General features: G+C 46.3%; 1 protein-coding gene across 4 annotated transcripts; it reads right to left on the bottom strand.

The window, feature by feature from the left end:
- Window positions 1–3,836: 3,836 nt before the first annotated feature.
- Window positions 3,837–21,451, bottom strand: ACKR2 (atypical chemokine receptor 2). Of its 4 annotated transcripts, none has more exons than XM_035274975.3 (2): window positions 21,393–21,451; window positions 3,837–7,334 (listed from the first exon to the last, which is right to left on the bottom strand). In XM_035274975.3, the coding sequence occupies exons 1-2, from the start codon at window positions 21,442–21,444 to the stop codon at window positions 6,151–6,153; spliced, it is 1,236 nt and encodes a 411-aa protein (XP_035130866.1). In that variant the 5' UTR covers window positions 21,445–21,451; the 3' UTR covers window positions 3,837–6,150. The 4 variants fall into 4 exon arrangements, with proteins under 4 accessions (XP_035130866.1, XP_035130869.1, XP_008979720.1 ...); XM_035274978.3 differs by lacking the exon at window positions 21,393–21,451 and adding an exon at window positions 16,627–16,743; XM_008981472.6 differs by lacking the exon at window positions 21,393–21,451 and adding an exon at window positions 12,413–12,771.
- Between the last annotated feature and the right edge of the window lie 484 nt (window positions 21,452–21,935).

Here is a 21,935-nt window from a genome sequence, read left to right as displayed (position 1 = left end):
CATTGAAAGGTGAGATTTGAGCCAAGACCTGAGGAGGTGAGAGGGTGAGCCAAGCAGACAGCTGAGAGGAGAGCAGTCCAGGAAGAGGGGTGCCCGGAGGAGTATGCCAGGCGTGTTTGAGAACAGTTGTGTCTGGAGCACTGGAGGGTGGTGGACATTGCCAAGATCAGCTCGGTCGAAGAGACCCCAACCCAGGTGGTGGTGAAGGAATTGAGAAACAGAAACAAAGATAGAGTGCAAAAGTGGGATCAGAGTGGGATGTCAGGGGGCTGACAGCGTTTCCCAGCTGACAGCCCAGGGCAGACTCTGACCCACGTATTTATTCTTTGTGAACAAGTGATTATTTTTAATAAGCAGATGCTCAGTGTTTCTTCATAGAATAAAGATAGACTAAACATGTAGACAGTGCCTGTTCACTGCTAAAATAGAAATAAGCTAGAAAACACTCTTTGTGAGTCAGCAATGGGGACAAGGTCAAATTTCCTCTGTTTGGAAGCTGATTTAACTAGTGCATGACGGGTACATACTGCTTACTATTCCAGCAGTTTTCTGCCTGGGGATGGTTCAGTGTTCCTTGCCATCACCTCTCAGCAAACAACATATACTCCAACACACATGTCAAGATCTCCTCCCAATACGTGTACCTTTTTTTTTTTTTTTAACAAGGCTAGAGAAGCAAGCACAGCTTTATTTTGGTGAGCTATTTCTTGGAGGATTCAGAATCAGCACCTGTAGACTACACAAAGAGAAATAAGGCAAATTAATAACATAATCATAACAGCAATCAGAGATCCTCCAAGTGTTTTTTTACCCAGGTCACTGGATTTAGGGCTGCTAATCCGTCAGCAGCTCCCTCAAGCACGTCTGTTCCCAGAATTAAAGTTAAATGCGCTTGAGAAGCCTGGAAAACTTTCTCTTTTAATTCAGCTATATCCAAAGATAAGTTTCCAGCATGCCCTTCCCGGCGCACTTCATTTTTTCCCAATTATGCTCAGTTTCATTGTAAAGATGAGGAGTAATACAATAATCAGAAGTATTCCAATCACACTGTAAGTGAGTTCTATATTCTAAACTAACTACTCTGTCCCCTAGCCAGAGGACTGCTTGCCTGAGATCACTAATCTGGCTAGCTATATTCTGATCTATTTTTGTTTGAGAATTCCACAGTAAAGCGGCGTTTTTTTTTGCCAATTGTTGACAAACTCAGCGGTTTGTCTGGAGGAGTGCAAGATTTCTCTGGCCACAGCTGCTGTGGCCGTGACTGCAATCAGTCATAATAACTAAATGTAATACTAATCAGCCATAATAACTAAAATTAAAGTTGCAATAATAACTAAAATTAAAGTTATTAATCAGCCATAATAACTAAAATTAAAGTCACAATAAATCTTCGAGTGTGTTTTAGAAACTTTGGTAAAATTTCAGTAAGAATATGCACTGAGGGAGATGCTTCTCAGGGATGAGGCAGGTTTACAGGTAGCCAGATTCCCTCTCAAGCTCTGACTAATAGTATAGAGTTGTGAGAATTAAACATAGAAGCATTAACACAAGAAAATAGCTTACAGTTTCGGCGTGTTACCTTGGAGTTAATAAAATCAATCTGTAACTTTCCCACCACCAAAAGATAAGGGGGTTTAACACAACTCTGTATCCAAAGAGTTTTATTTTTTACAATTTTGAATGAATAAGAATTACTGGAGCAGGATCTAGTATAGTTTCCTTTCCAGACTTTTAATTGGTTTTAGGGCCATACGTATTTTCCAAAGTTCTTTCTGTTCAGTTCCCATTGTCGGCCAAACCATTCTTGGCCTAGGTTTTGTTATGCCCCCAGTGCTCCAAACAATAGGGGTGTTTGTCTCAGTGCGCATTGACTCAGTACTGTCATTATTTTTTACGTACCACCTAATTGACTCCATGTCACAACAAGAGGGCTGACTGATGCTAGATGTCCCCTTAGGGGACCAGTCAACAATAATTCCATGGGAAACACCGCACAGCACCTCAACCTCTGCCGTGACACAATCTTCCCAAATTAATATTTTTAATTTAGAGGACCATTCTTCATTTTGGCTACATTCGGGTTTGGGTGGGCAAAACGTTGTTTTATTTCCCAAATTATCATGAGAAATACCAAGGCCAGAAATCATATACGACTGAGCTCAAGTGTGACTTTTTTTCAGGTACTGTGGCTAGCCATGCCTGAATTTTTTATTTTAAACATCCTTTAGCTGCTCTTAGGCATAGGGTACATGTTCAAAACCAAGAGAAATATTCATCAAATTACCTTCTTCTTGAGGATAAGACAGGCCATGATTATCTATCAGCTCCAGCATCCACAAGCCATCGGGGGAGTCTAACCATGTCATAGGTCACAACAGAAGAGGGAAAGGAATATATGCCCAATATGTGAAATTTCCTTTTACTTCTGTAGTTAAGTGAAGCAGTGGGAGTGGAGAAGGAGCAAAGACATCTGTAACTGGCTGTGATCAATTAGTTGTAAACACCACTGCACTCGGATCAGCCATGCTTGATTTTTTTTTTCTACAATTTTTTCTTTGTATGGCCTCTCCTTCCACAATTAATACAAACTTAAAGGAAAGGCATACCTCCTTTGTTTATTTTTAAACCTGCTATAGCTTATGCATGTAAGGAGCCCATGCACCAATTCCTGTGAGCTGTTCCTTGGTAATATTAATTGGAGACTGAGCGTTGGCATTCATATTAGCTTGAACATTTGCTTCGTCAGCCCACCGGATCTTGAATTGTAGGAATTAAGAAAGAAACAGGCAAGCTGTAGTTAAAGTGTCCCAGTCAGCAGGAATTAATTTATGAGAGGTGGCCACATTTTTTAACACTTCCCATAACAAATGGAGTTCCTACTTATCTTTGGATATAGCTAAATTAAAAGAGAATTTAAACATGGCTTGTGTAAATTCTTTTAAGAGTTTACATGGAAAAAGCTCAAGTGTTACCTGAAACTGTTCTTGCTGATTTGGGGGTATATCACAACAGGAAACTGCCAAGCCTCTAAATCTCTGTCTTTACCACGAGCCTGCTGAATTCCAGCCTGAACAGACCCAATTACTGTGGTAGAGGGTGTGAATACAGCCACTGGAGCAGCAAGTTTCACTTTCACAACAGCCTCCGATTCCTCTAACAGAGGAATGTCAGGTGGATCTGGCCACTCCTCGGTGAAATGCTGAGGAGGGACTGATGGACAAACTCCTTCGTTTTCCTCATTTATTCTTTCTTTTTTCTTAAGTGGGTTATCTTTAATTTCCTCATCCCAGTTGTAGTCTCCTTCTTCCCCTGAATCTTCCTTTTCATAATCAGTTTGAAATGGCTCTAATGCTGAATGCACCATTGCCCAAACTGACCATACTGGGATTGGAATATCCTCAACTCCTTTTTTATATGCCTTTTTAAAAGTAGTACCCACTTTTTCCCATTCTTCTATGTCTAGAGTTCCCTGCTCAGGAAACCAAGGGCAATATTTTTTAGCTGCCTTAAAAAGCTGTGTTATGTGGCTAGTACTAACTTTAATTCCTCCTCTTCTAAGCAAATCATGAAGCAAGCTAAGATAGCCTTTGTGTTTGCTTGAAGCTTGTCCCATTGTGTCCCTGACCTTCCGAGCTCCCCCAACTTACCCTGGGAGATTTTTTCAAAAGTTCTCAGGTGTCCTTCAGCTTAAATTTATTTCTCCTTTTTCCTGTCACTCAGGTGACCCTTTGTCCTCAGTTTGAGTTCCACGCTTGGGCGCCACTTGCCGAGACCAGCTCTGTGGAAGAGACCCCAACCCAGGCGGCGCTGAAGGAATTGAGAAGCAGAAACAAAGATAGAGTGCAAAAGTGGGATCAGAGTGGGTTGTCAGGGGGCTGACAGCATTTCCCAGCTGACAGCCCAGAGCAGACTCTGACCCACATATTTATTCTTTGTGAACAAGTGATTATTTTTAATAAGCAGATGCTCGGTGTTTCTTCATAGAATAAAGATAGACTAAACATGCAGACAGTGCCTGTTCACTGCTAAAATAGAAATAAGCTAGAAAGCACTCTTTGTGAGTCAGCAATGGGGACAAAGTGAAATATCCTGTATTTTGGAAGCTGATTTAACTAGTGCATGACTGGTACATACAGCTTACTATTCTAACAGTTTTCTGCCTGGGGATGGTTCAGTGTTCCTTGCCATCACCTCTCAGCAAACAACATATACTCCATCACACACATCAAGACCTCCTCCAACAGGACATAAGGGCAGCGAGTATCAGGGGCTGCCTACCTATCCTCTTTGCCCTTCGCATAGGCTTTAAAGGATTCCCGTAGGGATTTGGCTTGTTAAGTAAAAACTCCAGGAGGCCACTGTTTTGGACTAAGCTCCTGCACTAGTCACAGTAGACTAGACTAAACCAAAATGGAGTCTGTCATAGTAAAGTTCCATGTCCTCAAACGTAAACTAAGTTGTTATCTGACCTTTGAGACTCCAGGAGAGAGAGTTAGCAGCCAAATTCCCCAACTGGCCAGTTTCAGTTGGCGTGATAATGCAGACAATACCAGGCTCATTAAAGTTCCCTGTGTTTGAATCACTACAAAAAAGTAACCTGAAGAAACCTGATGTCAACCACCCTGTTCTGGCCTTATACAGAAAGTAACTTAGAAATGACCAATCTGGCCCGGCACAGTGGCTCACGTCTATAATCCCAGCACTTTGAGAGGCCAAGGTGGGTGGATCACAAGGTCAAGAGATCGAGACCATCCTGGTCAACATGGTGAAACCCTGTCTCTACTAAAAATACAAAAATTAGCTGGGCATGGTGGCGCATGCCTGTAGTCCCAGCTACCCAGTAGGCTGAAGCAGGAGAATTGCTTGAACCCAGGAGGTGGAGGTTGCATTGATCCGAGATTGCACTATTGCACTCCAGCCTGGGTAACAGAGCAAAACTCTGTCTCAAAAAAAAGAAAAGAAAGAAAGAAATGACCAATCTGGCCCTGGGAGGTGGTTCACGCCTGTAATCCTAGCACTTTTGGAGGCTGAGGCAGGTGGATCACTTGAGCCCAGGGGTTCCAGCCCAACCTGAGTAACATAGTGAGACCCTGTCTCTACAAAAAATACAAAAATTAGCCAGTGTACCCCTGTAGTCCTAGCTACTCGCAGGGCTGAAATGGGAAGTTCACTTGAGCTAAGGAGATTGAGGCTGCAGTGAGCCATGATTTCAGGATTGCACTTCAGCCAGGGTGACAGAGTGATAACCTGCCTCAAAAAAAAATATCAATCTTCTTTTTGTTCTTCATTTATTTATTTCTGCCTTCCAGAGCCCTTTCCTGTCTATGAAACTAACCTCTTCTACCCAGCTCATTGGAAAACTCCTATTTTATGGACTGAATCTGTTCCTGATTCAATGAACCTATTGTCTGATTCTAGGATTGCCAATAACACTAATTGAGACCTTTAAACTAAATTTGTTGTGATCTGGTGTTTCAACAGGCTGTTGCTCTGAGGAAGGTGATAGTGAAGGTTGAGAATGTCGGGATTACTCTAGCTGCTGGGTGCAGATGAGGTGGGAGGAGAGCAAGAAATAGGAAGCACAGTGGCCAGTTGGAAAGCTATTGCAGCAATTCTCCAGCCTGGCCAACATGGTGAAACTCTGTTTCTAATAAAAATACAAAAATTAGCTGGGCATGGTGGTGGCCAGGCGCCTATAGTCCAGCTACCCGGGAGGCTAAGGCATGAGACTCACTTGAACCTGGGAGGCAGAGGCTGCAGTGAGCTGAGATCTCACCACTGCACTCCAGCCTGGGTGACAGAGCAATAGAGTGAGACCCTGTCAGAAAGGAGGGAGGGAGGGGGAGGAGGGAGAGAGGGAGGGAGGGAGGGAGGGAGGGAGGGAGGAAAAGGGAGGAAGGGAGAAGGGAAAGGAGGGAGGGAGGGAGGGACTATCACAGCAATTCAGAAAATAAAGTGTGGTGTCGTGGAAGCAAGTGAAGAAAGTGGAGGAAGAAGGCAGGGGTGAGCAAATGCTGCTGATGGCTGAGAACTGAGAATTGACCACTGGGTTTAGCAACATGGTCACTGAGGACCCTGGAGAGAGCACTTTCAGTGGATTCCCAAATAAGCTGGTTCCCATCTGCTCCCAGCAGACCGAGGTTTGGACACTCAGGCTGCTTTATTCCCCACATCCTCCTTGTTAGGGAAGTTCTCAATCTGCCTTTCCCCAAGGTCATTCATGCCAGTCATTTCTTCTTGGGCAGTAAGACTGCTGCTCTCAGGACAGCTGGACAATGAGCCCTGGGCAGTGCCAGGTGCCAGGTGCCATCCAAGCACAGCAGCCAGGAAAGTCTTCAGGTACTGGCGGAAGCGGTGACTGGAGAAGGCGTACAGGATGGGGGAAAAGCAGCAGTGAAGGAAGGCGATGCTCTCTGTCACCTGGAGTGCATAGTCTAGGTGCTGGCTGACCTTGCAGTCCCCGAATACTTGCAGGTCCAATAGCGAATGCAGAAATAAGGTGAGATTGTATGGGAACCACAGCACAAAGAAGGCCACCACCAGGGCTACAGCTATTTTTAGAGCCCGGCCCCGGCCTGGGGGCCTCAGCGTGACCAAGACACAACCAATACGGGAGTAGAAGAAGATCATGGCAAGGAGTGGAAGGAGAAACCCTAGGAGGTTCTGCTGGAGGCGGAGGAAGAGCTTCCAAATGGTCCCATGCCCGCTGAAATCTGCGTGGCAGTTCCACACACCCTTGGGATTTTCATGTGTCTGTACAAAGACCATACCAGGGATAGAGATGGCCAGGGACACAGCCCATACTATGGTAATGAGAAGCAGGCTCTTGGCCCGGGTCCTCAGCCTGTGGTAGGGCTGAGCATGGACGATCTCCAGGTACTTGTCCAGGCTCATGCAGCCAATGAAAAAGATGCCACTGTACAAGTTAATAGTATAAAGAGTGCTCACCATCTTGCACAAGAAACTCCCAAAGAACCAATGCCAGGCCACGGAGATGCCCCAGAAGGGCAGTGTCACCACAAACAGGAGATTGGAGATGGCCAAATTCAGCAGATAGACCTCAGCCATCCGCCTGCGAGGCACATACCGGAGCAAAAGCGTGAGAAGAAGGAGGTTCCCGCTCAGGCCCAACACAAAAATCAGGCTATAGAAGACTGGCAGGAAGATTTTGCCAAAGGACCGCACCGCATCCTTCCTGCAGAGCATGAAGGGTATCTCATCCAGGTAGTCGTAGTCATAGAAGCTGCTGTTCTCAGAACCAGCATCCTCAGTGGTGAGTCGCTGCGGAGAGGCAGTGGCAGCCATGGTGGGAGGCAATGCCCAGTCCGGGTGTCCTGTAGCGGTGTTGGGGGAACAATATGGTGAGACCTAGCATTCTCAACCTTTCTCTAAACCCACTTCTGCTGCTGCCCTGGGATGTCCAATAGACTCTTCAAATTTACATCAACATCTGCAGTCCAACAAGTAAGAGCACAAGCTTGGGGAGCCATCTGCACCACTTAATAGTTATGTCACCCAGATATCCCCTCACCCATGTCTCTCTTTTTTTTTTTTTTGAGACAGAGTTTTACTTTTGTTGCCCAGACTGGCGTGCAATGGCGTGATCTCAGCTCACGACAACCTCCACCTCCCGGTTCAAGTAATTCTCCTGCCTCAGCCTCCCGAGTAGCTGGGATTACAGGCATATACCACCATGCACAGCTAATTTTGTGTTTTTAGTAGAGATGGGGTTTCTCCATGTTGGTCAGGCTGGTCTCTAACCCTCGACCTCAGGTGATCCGCCCACCTAAGCCTTCCAAAGTGCTGGGATTACAGGCATGAGCCACCATGCCCAGCCACCTTTGTCTTGTAACTGAATCCCACTTACTCTGACACTTACTGTTGGATAAGTGGCTAACATTTAGGTGTTCTCATTTAATTATTTCCTTATGATTTTGTTTATTTTTCTCCTATATTATTTATTTTAAAAAACTTACAGTGTCTTTCAAATTCTTCTTTATTCAATTCACCTATTTAATGTGTATCCTGACCCTTTCTCATGTGTGGCTTATAATTATTTTTTTAAGGGCAGCTTATCTTCAGTGGGGCTTGTTTTATCCATAAACGTCCAATATATCCACCCTGGCTTTGAGTTTTCTTTACTCCTGTCACCTGAGGATTTCCCTTGCTTTTTGAGAGTTTTTAAATATTTTATTTGTAAATAGTGAGTTTTATATCAATACTTTTAATGACACATATTTAATATTTTAAATATTTTATCCAGTATTTCTGTTTGTAGCAAAAGGTGTGATCTGTCATGCTGATGGACTCGGCACCTACTAAACTTTTCCGCCTCTCAGTTTCCTCATCTTTAAAATGAAAATAATAACAGTGCCTATCTTGTGAGGTTCTTGTGATGCTTAAATGTAATAATTCATGCAGAGCACTTTAAGTTCTACAAAAGTGACTGGAGCATAGCAGACATTCAATAAATGTGAGCTTAAATTATTGCTTTGCCCAGAACTGAGTTATTCATCTCCCCACAAGCCCCTTTCTTCTTTCCTAGGCCTATCTAATTGAATGACTCCACCAAGTACTCAGTCACCTAAGACTGAACCATGGGATACCTTGCAGACTCTTTCCTCATCACCCTCACCCCCACCCTGTGAGTTTTTCCTTATCAGTCAGCCCACTTATCTCCAAGTCCCATAAAAATATGTCCATGATACTCTTTTCATGAAAGTAAGACAAATAACACAAAAAATATATACTTTGAAGGAGTACAAATAGGTGACAGGAAGGCAGAGGGATGACGGGCACCAAATTCAAGATGGCAGGTGCCTGGGCAGGAGAAGCCAGAGGCATGGGATGGGGGTGGAGCTATGAGATGGGACGAGTCACTGTCCACAGTCAAGTGTCCTCTGAGGCAGTTAGATCCCAGGGTTTTATTGAATTATTTAAAATAATTTTTGAAGAGAGCTTCACATAAACCAGTGATACAAGTATATGATGAATGAAGAAATATTTTCAAACCTGTAGTGTGTTCCAGAGTAAGGGAGCGAGAGAGGAGAGAGACTTACTGTTGAACAAAGAGCATTCACCAATGGGTAAGGGGGCTTGAAGAGGAGAGAGGAAGGAGATAAAAAGGAGTATGTGGCCCAAGCAGGCAATTATGAAGAGCCACTGAAGAGGGGACTGCAGACTGCTGACAGTCACGGGCCACACACTGAGAAATGCAAATCAGCTCTTCCCCATACTTCTGGATTTTATTTTTTTAAATATTTGACTCAAGTGAACTTTAATTTTTTTTTTTTTTTCTGAGATGGAGTCTCGCTCTGTTGCCAGGCTGGAGTGCAGTGGCACAATCTCAGCTCACTGCAACCTCTACCTCCCAGGTTCAAGCGATTCTCCTGCCTCAGCTTCCAGAGTAACTGGGACTACAGGCGCTCGCCACCATGCCAAGCTAATTTTTGTATTTTTTAGTAGAGACAGGGTTTTACCACATTGACCAGGATGGTCTTGATCTCTTGAACTTGTGACCTGCCTGCCTCAGCCTCCCAAAGGGCTGGGATTATAGGCATGAGCCACCGTGCCTGGCTGAGCTTGAACTTTTTAATATGTTCAATGCCCCCTTGTATTTCTTCTATGAATTATTTATTCTTTTAATGAGTGGGTTGCTCATTTTATGAGGTCTATAATAGTGAGGATGTTAGCTTTTTTCATATATATTGCAAATGTTTTCCTTAGCCCTTTCTGATAAAAGTGTTATCTTTTTTTTTTTTTTCAGGTAGACTTTGAAAGAAATGTTGACTCAGGTTCTCAGTTGACCCATGGTATCCGTTGTACTATGACCTCATGGCTGGTGGAACCATTCAGTGCTGCTGAAGCAGAACCTCTCTTGCGGGAGCCCTAGAGTCCTCCCACTCTGTGAGCCTCTGCCCAACCCTTGGGCTCCTATCCAATGACATCTGGACCAGATCCTGGGGAAACCACACATGCCCTGTCCCCTTCCCAGGAGCTCAGCCTGAGTGGCTTTTTCTGTTTCTGATCAACCTAAGGAACTTTACACAGTGCCTTTGTTTACTGGTCTTCCTGTCCCTTTCTCTGCACCAGGGGCCTCCTGTCCTTCAGCAACTCCCCTTCCTGGGCAGAAGTAAGGATCCCTTAGCATATGGCTCATGCTGGGAGACTGTGAGCTGCTGCAGAAGGAGGATGTGAGGGGTGTACTTGGGTCTAATTAGGGCTTATTACTCAGGAGTTGACATTGGTTAAACACCAGCTCTTCTGAGCTGCTGACATGGACCTTGATCTTGACTTGATTTCTCAAAGTGCCTTGACTTTTGTTTTAGCAAACAACGAAGTCTGACAAATGTTTCAATCAAAGCCAGAGGTCAGGGTCGGCAGACCCTGCCAGTCCAGGCCACCTTTGTTCTCCCTCTACGTGGAACACTCTATCCCCTTCCAACTCGAGGCCTTTAGCCTCCTGACCGTTCACTCTGGGAATCTGTTCAGAACATCATTTCACCTCTGGAGCAACAATCCCCCTATCACTTTCATCAATAAGGTCAATGACATTTTTATTGCATTGTATCACAAAGTGGCAACAGCAGTCAGGTCTTTAACCCTGATCTTTCACTTTGGGAATTTTTCTAAGTCTCCCTCATCTCTGGAACAACCATCCCCTCCTATCTCTTTCATCGATAATGCCAACCACAATGACAACAGCAGTCAGCACCCCCCTATGCACGTTATAGCTGGCCGGGCACCTTCGTATGCACTGCAGTAGTCTTGTAAGGCAAATCAGGAAGGAACTGTCAGCCCCATTTAACCCAGGAGCAAAGCAACTTTACCAGGGTCACACAGGAAGTCACTAGCCAAGTTGCATCTGAAATCCAGGTCTTCAGACTCCAGGCACATGGTGCCTTGTCCCTGGTCCCACCTCATCCTTGGCCTCTGTTCTGCCCTACCCAGCAGTTACAAAAAGGGGTCACTGAGAAAGGTGTGATTGAAGGCCAGGCATGGTGGCTCATTCTTGTAATTCCAGCACTTTGGCCAAGGAGGGTGGATCACCTGAGGTCAGGAGTTCAAGACCAGCCTGTTCAACATGGTGGAATCCCATCTCTACTAAAAATACAAAAATTAGCCAGGCATGGTGGCGCACACCTGTAATCCAGCTAGTTGGAAGGCTGACGCAGGAGAATCACTTGAACCTGGGAGGTGGAGGTTGCAGTGAACTGAGACTGCACCATTGCACTCCAGCCTGGGCAACAAGAGTAAAATTTGGCGTCAAAAAAAAAGAGAAAGATGTGATTGAGTCTTGGTTGGTTTCCCAGGATCTTCCCCTCATTGGGAGATATGCAGGGCTCACCTCCCTTAGGTGTCTCAGGGAAGTCATAGTTGAGGCAACAAGAGGAAGGATATTGTGATGAGGAGGCAGCCATGTTAGTTGGGTTCCTTCTGCGAGTTGAACACTCACATGTAATTTTCTCACCTTATCTTCACCATAGTCCTGGGAAGCAAAGCGATTATAATCTTCACTTTCCAGATGAAGAAACAGGTGTGGAGAGGTGAAACCCAATTGTTTACAGCCTCAGATTAGCAAATGGTGGGCCTCACAACATGAGGTGGAAATGGTGACCCCTTCCCCCCCACACTCCCTTTCAAAATGGACCAAACTTGAATTTGAAGGTTGAGGCTCCAACAGTAACTTCTGGCCTCAGCAACTAGTGGCAAGAAGGTTCAAAGCCAGTGGTAGGCTGAGAGCCAATCATATGGCATCTGGGAGGCATTAAACAAATGATCATGGAATTGACCAACTCTGCATTCAGTGATGTTAAGTTGGTAGCTTGAAATTGAGAATATTTACATCATGGCAAATGCTATAAATCAAGGCTTTCCTCTCTCTCCTCTGCCATCCTAACTCCTCTGTGCCTCCGGCCCAGACCTTGTTGTCAAACTTTCACCAGCACTCCCCTAATTAGGCCCCCACAGAGCTTAACCGGACCCTGCCTGACTCACTGAACCCTCTTTTGCCTCTCCCACCATCTCCCCTCTTCCACCTTAAACATCAAGTTCACAACCACCTTCCCCTCAGCCAAGAACCCTATGGGCGGGGTCACCTGTAGGTCCCCCAGGAGCTGAAAGCACACCCATGCTGAGTGCGAGTGTACTGTTCACAGTGCAGCTAATTCCACATGCAAGCTGATCAAATAAACAAGCCTAAATGTGACCTCCAGAGGCCACACCAGCTTTTGAAATATAAAATCAAGAACACCATTTGAGATCCCTTCTAGTGAAAAATACTTTTGCTGGCTTCCTTTGAATGTGGAAAACATACCCTCCTTTAAAATACAATCTAAATCCTCCCCTCCCAGAACCCCGCCTGGGCTGGTGGCCTGGGAAAACCCCTGCCCCAGCCCCTGCAAGCACTCACAGAAGGTCACTCCTCAGCCACAGTGTCCATCGCCTGGAAGCAAGACTGCCTTTTGAAGATCACCTGCTTCCCCTGCTAAACTGAGGGTGCCGAGGATCTGCAACTGTGTTCCCAGGACTCACCAGCACAGGGCTGGCATCAAAGAGGCGCTCAACACCCGATGGTGGAGGTGTTCAATACCCGGTGGTGGAATTAATTAGCACAGCCTCCTCTCCCCGTCCCTTCTGTCTCCTGACTGTTCCCTTTTCTGATTTCCCACTTCCCTACCACAGGAGCCTGGACACAGCTGAGCCAAGACCCTCCTTCTCTGAGTGGATTCTCCAGCCTGGGCCAGCTCTGCCTTAGCAGCCTTGGAACCTGTGATCATGGAACGTTACGAACCCTAAGCCCCCGCTGTTTCCACTTGAACCGTGTTCAAGTGCCGCCTCCGGCTAGTGCAGCCTCCCTGGCCTGTGTCACAGGAAGTGGCCCCGTGTCTACCCCAATCCTCCCTCGGGACTCCTTTTGCTCCTCTGACTGCTTTTGGGAAGATTGGGGTGGAAATGGGGTCCCAAGGCCTGAATTCCATCCTCACTCAGAGTGGGATGGTCCCCCTCTGGTCCTCTGCCCTTAACTCTGGGACTCCAATCCCATATTCCTGGCCCAACTGTGGCTGGAAAAGTTGAGGCAGGAGTCATGAAGTGATTCATACTCTGACCACAGTGTATGGCTGTGGAACACCCTCTGGCCCTGGAAGAGGTGCGTAACAGAGGATGGGCACACATGGCAGGAAACCTGCCTTTGGGGATCTGGTACCAGTGTTGAGATCTCTCTACTTGCTTCTTCTTGGGTTTGGGAAAGCACCAGCTACTGAACTGTAATTTCATCTATAAAAATAACACCACCACTGAGCATTTTTATAGCACTTACTATGGGTCCTGTTCTCATGCATTAATTAATTTCATTCTTTCAGTAACACTATGAGGCTGGGAGTATTCCTGTCTCTTTCTTACATATGAGGTGACTGAGGCACAGAGGGGCTAAAGAACTTGCCCAAGGTCACACAGCTACTAAATACCTGAGTTGGTTGTCTGGGCAGGAAGATATAAAAATAAAAATAGAAAATATGTGATCTGGGATTTGAACCCAAGCTCAGAGACCAGGCTGGCTCATTAGAAGATGGAGCAAGGGCCAGCAAGTGCTGGGATGATGGCTCACACCTATAATCCCAGCACTTTGGGAGGCTGAGGCAGGTGGACCATCTGAGATCAGGAGTTCAAGACCAGCCTGACCAACATGTTGAAACCACATCTCTACTAAAAATACAAAAATTAGCCAGGTGTGGTGGCGCATCCCTTTAATCGCAGCTACTAGGGAGGCTGAGGCAGGAGAATTGCTTGAACCCAGAAGGTGGAGGTTGCAGTTAGTCAAGATCACACCACTCTACTCCAGCCTGGGTGACAGAGTGAGACTCCATCTCAAAAGAAAAAGAAAGACAGTGGAGCAAAGGATGGCACTAGAGCTGGAGAAATAACAGAAGACCAGGATGCTATTGCTTAGGACACCTGAATAGAAGGCTGCTCAGAAGGCCGATGGTGCATGCATGGAAAAGGAAGTGAGAGCCACACATGGAGGACGTGAGAAAAACAGTCTAGACGCTCGGAAATGGCATGCTAGGAAGAGAAGCTCGTGGATGATCAGCTCAGAGGGAGAACTGCACCTCCTACTTCACTGTTCAGTTTGGGGTGCGCCTGAGCTTAAACCTCCAGGCTCTGCTGGCCCCAAGACAAAAGCAAGGCTTCCATGCAAAGCCCTTGCCTTCCATGAGTCAGTTTTATCATCTATAATATACACAATACAATGAAGAACTTTGTGAGGATTCAACCTGATGCTATCATTATAACAGCACTATGGAGTCCTGACCTTTCTGCTGGGCCTGGGGTAAGGGCATGAAATGTATTAACGTATTTAATCCTCACATTTACCTGATAGAAGTAAAGACTATCATCAGCCATGTTTTAGAGCTGAGGATCGTAAGACACAGGGAAGCTAGAGTACTGGCCCAAGATCCCGGAGCAATTGACTAGTAGAGCCAGGCTTTGAAACCGGTTGTCCATGCTCTTAAATGCTAGGTTACAATACAACTCAAAGAAAATAGTGAGCACAGCCAGGGGCAGCGGCATGCATCTCTAATCCCAGCTACTTGGGAGGCTGAAATTGAAGGATTCCTTGAACCCAGGAGTTTGAGACCAATATGGGCAACATAGTGAGACCATATCTCAAAAATAATAACAACAACAGCAAGGTTGTGGATTCCCTCCCCTGAGCTTTTTATGTAATAATGCACTGACTGCTCACAATAACCTTATAAGATGGGCCCCATTTTACAGATGAGGAACTGAGACTCAGAGAGGGAGAGTAATGTGCCCAAGGACACACAGCAATTATATGGCAGGACTGGAAACCAAGTTCCTGCAGCTAGCTCCAGAGCTGGAACCCCAAATCACACACTGGGAGTTCAGCCTGTGAGCGCCCCTTCCTCGGGCTTGCGGGATGAACAGCTGCCTTCTGGATGGTCCACGTGGGAAGCATATTTGGATTGTGATTTATAAAACGCCGTGAAGACAATAGGAACCAGTCCTGACACTTACACAGGACTTTCCTTTTTCAGTCCCAGTCATTATTGCTGTGTCTTCCCAGCTCCCTTGTGAAGGGGTGGACAGGTATGCATCCCCTCTCTGGTTTCCCAGTAAACCCAGGGCTATTACTGCAAGCCAGGCATCACTGGCCAGAGGAATCTGCTGGCCCTGGATTCCAGATCACTGCACGCTCTCTCTCCTTACCTTTTTAACATGTTATTTTTCCTGATTATCATAATAATGTATAGTCAATGTAAAATGCGAAAATACAATGGAAATATAGAAAGGAGGCCAAAAAACAAGACTCCCTTGTGATGCTACCACTGCAAAAACAACCCGCAGGAATATCTTAGTGTATCCTGTTTGTCTGTTTTCATGCCCAGAGCCACAGCTGCCGCACTAGCCCTCATGGATTTGTGTAATCAAAAGGTCTGGCTGGAAGGGAGTGGCCTCATCCAGTCCTCAGCAGGGCAGGCGTCCCCTTGCAGCCTCCGGCTAGACATAGCCGTCTCCTGCTCATGAGATATGTGAGGCCCGCCTGCTCCCCACGCTCCCTGGGACCTCACATTACTCAATGTTTCCTGGCCCTTGTCAGGAAATAGGGATGTTTGTGATATGTATAAAATCACAAGAGTAACCCTCCTCCCAAAGCTTATTTCAGCTAACAAAAAGTAAGCACTCTTAGAGCCCGACCCTTCAAGGAGCTGCTGTAGAAGGTGTGACTTTCATGTCTTTCCCAGAATGTTTTTTGATGTTTTGTTTTTTGCCTCTCTCCTTGTTGCCTGAAATGTTCCCATGAGACTTTCTTGCATGTGTATTTCAGCATGATGCTGGGCTCAAAATGCAACACCCTACCACCCCCAGGAAGGGCGGCACAGAATACAGCTGAACTCACTTCTTAATCGCTGTGCAACTCCACGCTCATAATTTAACCTGTCTGAGCCTTAGTTTTCTTACCTATAACATGCCTCCCTTGCAGGGTTATTATGGTAAACCGAGGGCCTGGCATATGCTATTGGTTCTCTTTCAGCCCCTAAAATGAATACACTCACTGATTAAATGACACTTGACTCAGGCTGGGATGCATGGAAGGAGATCCAGGGACTATTTGAATCTGGAACAGTTTTGGGCAGAAGGAAGGGGGTCAAGAATTTGGAAAAGGAGGAGGATGGGGAGAGGGTGGACATGTACAAAAGAGACCACAGAGCTGCAAAACCTTGGCCCTGGGGGAGAAGCCCTTAAAGACTATCTCATCTGCCTCATTCTCTTACAGCTGGGAACACTGAAGCCCAGAGAAGGAAGGGAATGGCTGAGCTCCCTAGCCAGCCAGGTTGGAGAACCAACTCTCAGGGATTTTCAGAATCTGCAAAGCAGATTCTCAGAGCCAGAGTTAAGTAGGGGAAGAGGTCAGAAGACCCCTCACTCTCCAGGTGCTGGAGGCAATTGCTGGAGAGAAAGCTCTACACTGACTTAGCACCTCCCTCTTCCCAGCACCCGTGCCCACTCCCCAAGCCACTGGGTTCAGTCTGTCCCTGTGGTCCCTGGGCATTCCCACCCCCACCCCAACCTCACCTCCTGAGTGTGGCTATAACCTACCAGAGCCAGAATGATTTGCTCGGGAATGTTCACCACAGGCCTGGGAGCAGAGCAGCAGCACCCGGGTGCCTCTTCCTCAGGAAGTGCAGAGGGAGTATGATTCTTCTATGAAGGCTCGTCCCCTCTCTGGACAGCAGCTTGTATATATATCCTGCTTTCAGACTGGAAAAAAATTCTCTTTGCCCTTGCCCCAACCCTCTTCCTGCACAGCCATGAGCTGTTTCTCTCATTGACAAGAGTCAAGCTCAGATGACCTCCCACCTCATAAGGAGTGTCCCCCAAGAATAGTGTTTGGAAAGCATGTATCCCATCTCTGGAATGATTCCCTGGTAACTGGGTCAAGGCCACTAACAGTCCATTCCAGATGTGCAGGCCTTTGCTTACCTTGTATCTACCCGAAGGACCTTCCCAACATCACCTTCAGAGATCCTGCCTCCAGCTTCTTCATCCTGGATACCTTCCTAGCAAGATCTCACCGCCCCGCCCCCATCTGCCCCAACCCTAAACTCTACTCAATCTCTTTCTTTGGCCATAACTTCCACTGAGAAGGGTTGTGTCTGCTACACCCCCTGTGTCACCAATAGTTTCATCTCCCAGACTTTCCAAATCATCTTCCCTCTTTCCTTCCCTTCTCCCCCACTCCCTTCATGGCATCTCTGTATGGTTAGCTGCCTGTTGAACTGTCTGTTCCCCTGCTGGGTCAGGATCTCTCAGGGGAAGGACCATATCTGACCCGCTAGCCAGGGCTCAGGGACAGGCAATAGCAGAGAACGAATGAATGAATGAGTGGATGTTGGATATATGACGCACTGCCTGCCACATGCTTAGCAGTATGAGGGTCTGCCTTCCCAGCACAGCACCTGTGGTCCAGGATCAGTAAGTCAGCTGCCCTCACCTCCAGTCCCACTGCCCCCCTTGACACACAGCAAGTGCTTGGTGAATGCCTGTTGCCTCCACTTGAACTGAGCAACAATAGAGCAGTAATGTCAGGTGGTTAAAGGTGCTGGCACTGGAGTCACGCTTAGCTGGGCTTGGATCTGGCTCTGCATTTACTGGCTGTGTGACCTAGAGATGGTGGCTTCACCTCTCTGGCCCTTGGTTTTTGCATCTTTACTGGGGTTGAGGACAGTCCCTCAGACAGACATCAGAGAACAGAATGTCCCAAGAAGATGGCCATGGACTTAGACATTTGCCTTTCTCTGGGGTCCACAGGCTACCAAGAATGGATGTTAAGACTGTGATGGGTTTTTCACTCAGGCAGAGGGAAGCAGGGGACCTTTCAAGTAGGGCCTCCAAGCCTCTCTTGGCCAAACGCTACTTTCTAATAGGGAGAATAAGACCCAAGGAGCTGCCCAACAAGAGCTAGAGTTGCCCAACAAGACCCAGAGTCCTGGGTCCCTCCCACAGAGTCGCTAAGTGCTAGGACCTGGGCTCCTTCTTTATTTCCCCTTACCTCACCCCTTTTGTGTATCCTTAGTTTAAAATAATTTTTAGACTTGCAAAATAAAGTGTAAGATTCCTAGATACCTGTCTGCCAGCTTTCCCTAATATCAACATCAGTTAAATTAAGCTTAGCCTAAGGCTGAACTTATATATTTTAATATGTTTTTAATATATAAAACTTACATATTTTAAGTTTGGCCTAAAGGTTTCTCCACACATAATGAATTGTAACCAGACTGAATGTGTAAACAGGCTATAACCTATTCTTGTGCCAATTACAGAGTTTCAGCCAATCGTATGTGGCCAACCATTCAAACTGTGTTCAAATAAGGCAAATGCCAAGCTGTAACCAATCCAGCTGTTTGTCCTTCAGTTCCATTTTCTGTCCATCACTTTCCTTTTCTGTCCATAAGTCTTCTTCCACCACGCAGTGTCACCCAAGTTTCTCTGAACCTAATCTAGTTTGGGAGGTTGCCTGATTCTCAAACTGTTCTTTGCTCAATTAAACTCTGTTTAATTTGCCTAAGGTATTTATTATTATTAATATTATTAAGACAGAGTCTCACTCTGTTTCCCAGGCTGGAGTGTAGATGTGTGATCTCGGCTCACTACAATCTCTGCCTCCCAGGTTCGAGGGATTCTCCTGCCTCAGGCTCCTGAGTAGCTGGGATTACAGATGCCCGCCACCACACCCAGCTAAACTTTGTATTTTTAGTAGAGGTGAGGTTTCACCATGTTGGCCGGAATGGTCTCGAGCGAGCTCAAACGATCTGCCTGCCTCAGCCTCCAAAGGTACTGGCGTGAGCCACCGTGGCTGGCCTCTAAGGAGTTCACTTTTAACATATCTACATAATCACAGTACTGAATCTAAACAAGAAAATTAACATTGACACAACACTGTTGAGTAACCGACACACCGTACTGAAATTTCAACAGTTGTCCCACTAATGTCCTTTCTCTGGCCCAGGATCTGAACCAGAACACACTTGATTCTGGTGTCTCCTTTGTCTCTTCATTCTGAGGCGGATCCTCGGTCTCGCCGTCTTTCGTCACCTTGACAGTTTTGAAGAGTGCTGGCCGGCTCATTTGTAGAATGCTCCTAAATTTCAGTTTCGTTTTTCTTCAGGATGAGATCGAGGTTGTACATTTTGGGCAGGAACACCACAGAAGTGACCTTATGTCCTCAGTATACATATCAGAGGTGCATAATTTCCAGATGTCTCTTTCCTGGTAATGTTAACTTTGATCACTTGAAAAATGTGGTAGCTGACAAGTTTTTCCATTGTGAAATTACTATTTATGCTCCTGCTACATTGAGACTATGCAAATATCCTATTTCTCATCACACTTTTGTCCACTAATTTTTGCATCCATTTATTCTTTTCAACAATAATTATTACTGAGTGGTGATTCTATATTTCCATCATTCTTTCTACATGTATTGATTCGAATTTTATTATGAGAGAGCTGGGCCTGGCACAGTGTCTCCCAGCACTTTGAGAAGCTGAGGCAGGTAGATTACTTGAGTCTAGGAGTTTGAGACTAGCCTGGGCAACATGGCAAAACCCCATCTCTGCAAAAAATACAAAAATTAGCCAGGCATTGTGGCATGCACCTGTACTCTCAGCTACTTGGGAGGCTGAGGTGGGAGGATTGCTTGAGCCCGGGAGGTGGAGGCTACAGTGAGACAAGATCTTGCCATGCACTCCAATGTGGGCAACAGAGGGAGACTCCATCTCAAAAAAAAGTTTTTTGTTAAGAGTTGGCCTTTCTCCATATTTATTCATATTAGTATTTGACCTCATGGGTATTTATTTTATTCTTCTGCTCCCATTATTTATCTTGCTGTTCAAATTGTCTCATCCTCTTTGAAAATATCTCAACCCATCTGTTTCCTGTTAAGCCTCTTTTCCTAACAAGATGTGGCCCATGGCTAAGTCACTCTCTCAGTGTCACTCCCCAGCCATAGCACGTCAGCCACTCCCTGGTATGCAGGGCAGGTGGTTGGGAGACCTCTGAGCCTTTGTGTGATTGGTCACGTTTCCCTTTTCCCTAGAACTCACTGAAGCACCTTCCCAACAAGCGTTGGGCTTTTTCCTGGAATGGGCAGGTTGCAGTCAGAGAAGTCAGTCCTAGCTCCACAGACAAAGAGTTCCAGGAAGGGCTGAGCCTGCCAGGTAGCCCCAGATCCCCCACCACTGCTCTCCATCAGGCACCCTCCCTCCAGCACCACCAATTTCATGCTCTGATTGCTCCTTCTTGAGCCTCCCTTCTGAGCCAGACTGCAGGGAGAGTTACAGAGATGCCCAGGCAGCAGATATAGCTTGGAAGCAGTTGCCCAGATTTGCAGAGGAAACGCTCTGCACCCAGGGGATGGTTACCAGCTGTTCTCCACTAGCCCCAAGGGCAACCGAAATGAAGAGGGCAGTGCATTGTAGGGGAGAGGGGGACTCTAGTCAAAGAGAAAGGAGACTTCCGGCTGTTGAAGTGGGCTGAAGGGAGAGGCTGTGAACTTACATTCTTTGCTCTCTTTAAGGCATGCAAGGATCCTGGGATGGGAGTGCACCCAGCCACAGAGACCAGACAGGCACAGGGCTTCTCCATAGGGTGCAATGCCACTTCTGAATTCAGAGTAGACATTAAAATCATGACTAGTTTGACGTATTTCCTAATGTACTTACACCTTTCACATGTTGGAAAAATCTACAATTACTGTAAAAAGTGGCATCACATTTTCAAAACACCGGCTTCTCTCTTCAGCCAAGTACTGAGTGCGTATCTGTGAACCTTTGACCTATAGCTGATCCATCCTGTCCTCCACCACCCTGGAAGTCTTCAGGCTCACCTCCCGCTGGAAGTCTTCCCAAGCCTCCCCAAGCCTCTCCAGACATCCCTGATCCTCTGTTCTGAGCTTCCTTCCCAAGTCTGTAGGGGAATTATTATTCAGGGGCAAATCTGTCTCCCTACCAGACTACAAATTCTTCATAGTCAGGAGCCTTATTCCTTTGCACAGAGTACTTGGTGCTGTCCCCACGCTGAGCAGGAACTCCACAGACAAGGGCCCCTGATTGCCAGCATGACCCAGCCAGCTCTTGACAGCCTGGTTTTTGAAGGCAGAGCCCTGGGCTGGCCCTGCCTCATCCTCTGTCTCACTGTTTCTTTCTCACTATTTTTCTGTCTTCCTTGGGCAAAGTTTGCCCCATTCTAGCTTAACTCATGAGGGAGTCAGTCCAATCCTTCTCTAGGGACTTAAAACTCTGAATTCCTAGGCCACAAACCTGCCCTCCAATTTAGAAGCCTGGATAGAGCCCACATTTACTCACTTTGATTCACTGTTAACGCCAGAATCTCAGACTTCTTCCTATCATGCCCCATTGACGACAGGAAGGAAATGGTCCTCCTCTCACCTCTTCCACTTCCTCTTTCTGTGCTGCCCCCTCCTGGCCCCCTCTGGCCACTCAGACTGTGTTGTCTCCTCTTTTGTACATCTGCCCAAGTCACCCTTCAACCAAGCAGCAGGTATGTATAACCCATTCCCCAATTACTACTCCCTTGCCTTGCTACAAATGCATTTGTTTGAAATCAATATATTTATTCATTTATCAAAATACCTTCACATATATATTTATTACACATTAAAATTATGGAGTGGCTCCCCAGATATCTTCTCTGTGGGTTAGGCCAGGCCGAGGTTATCACATCCATTTTGCAGACACAGTTGCCAAGACTCAGAGAGGGAAAGTCACTTGCCCAGAAACACAGATAGCAGCCATATGGACTTTCTGATTCCTACTCTTTTGCTCATTGTCTTTGTGAATGTTCTGTGTAATTCTTCCTTCCTTCTCCCCAGCCCCTCCACCTCAGAT

This window comes from Callithrix jacchus, chromosome 15 (genome assembly GCF_049354715.1).
Source record: "Callithrix jacchus isolate 240 chromosome 15, calJac240_pri, whole genome shotgun sequence".
In the NCBI taxonomy this organism is placed as follows: Eukaryota; Metazoa; Chordata; class Mammalia; order Primates; family Cebidae; genus Callithrix; species Callithrix jacchus.
Note: the sequence above shows the minus strand (reverse complement) of the source record. Positions and strands in the feature narration are given on the sequence as shown.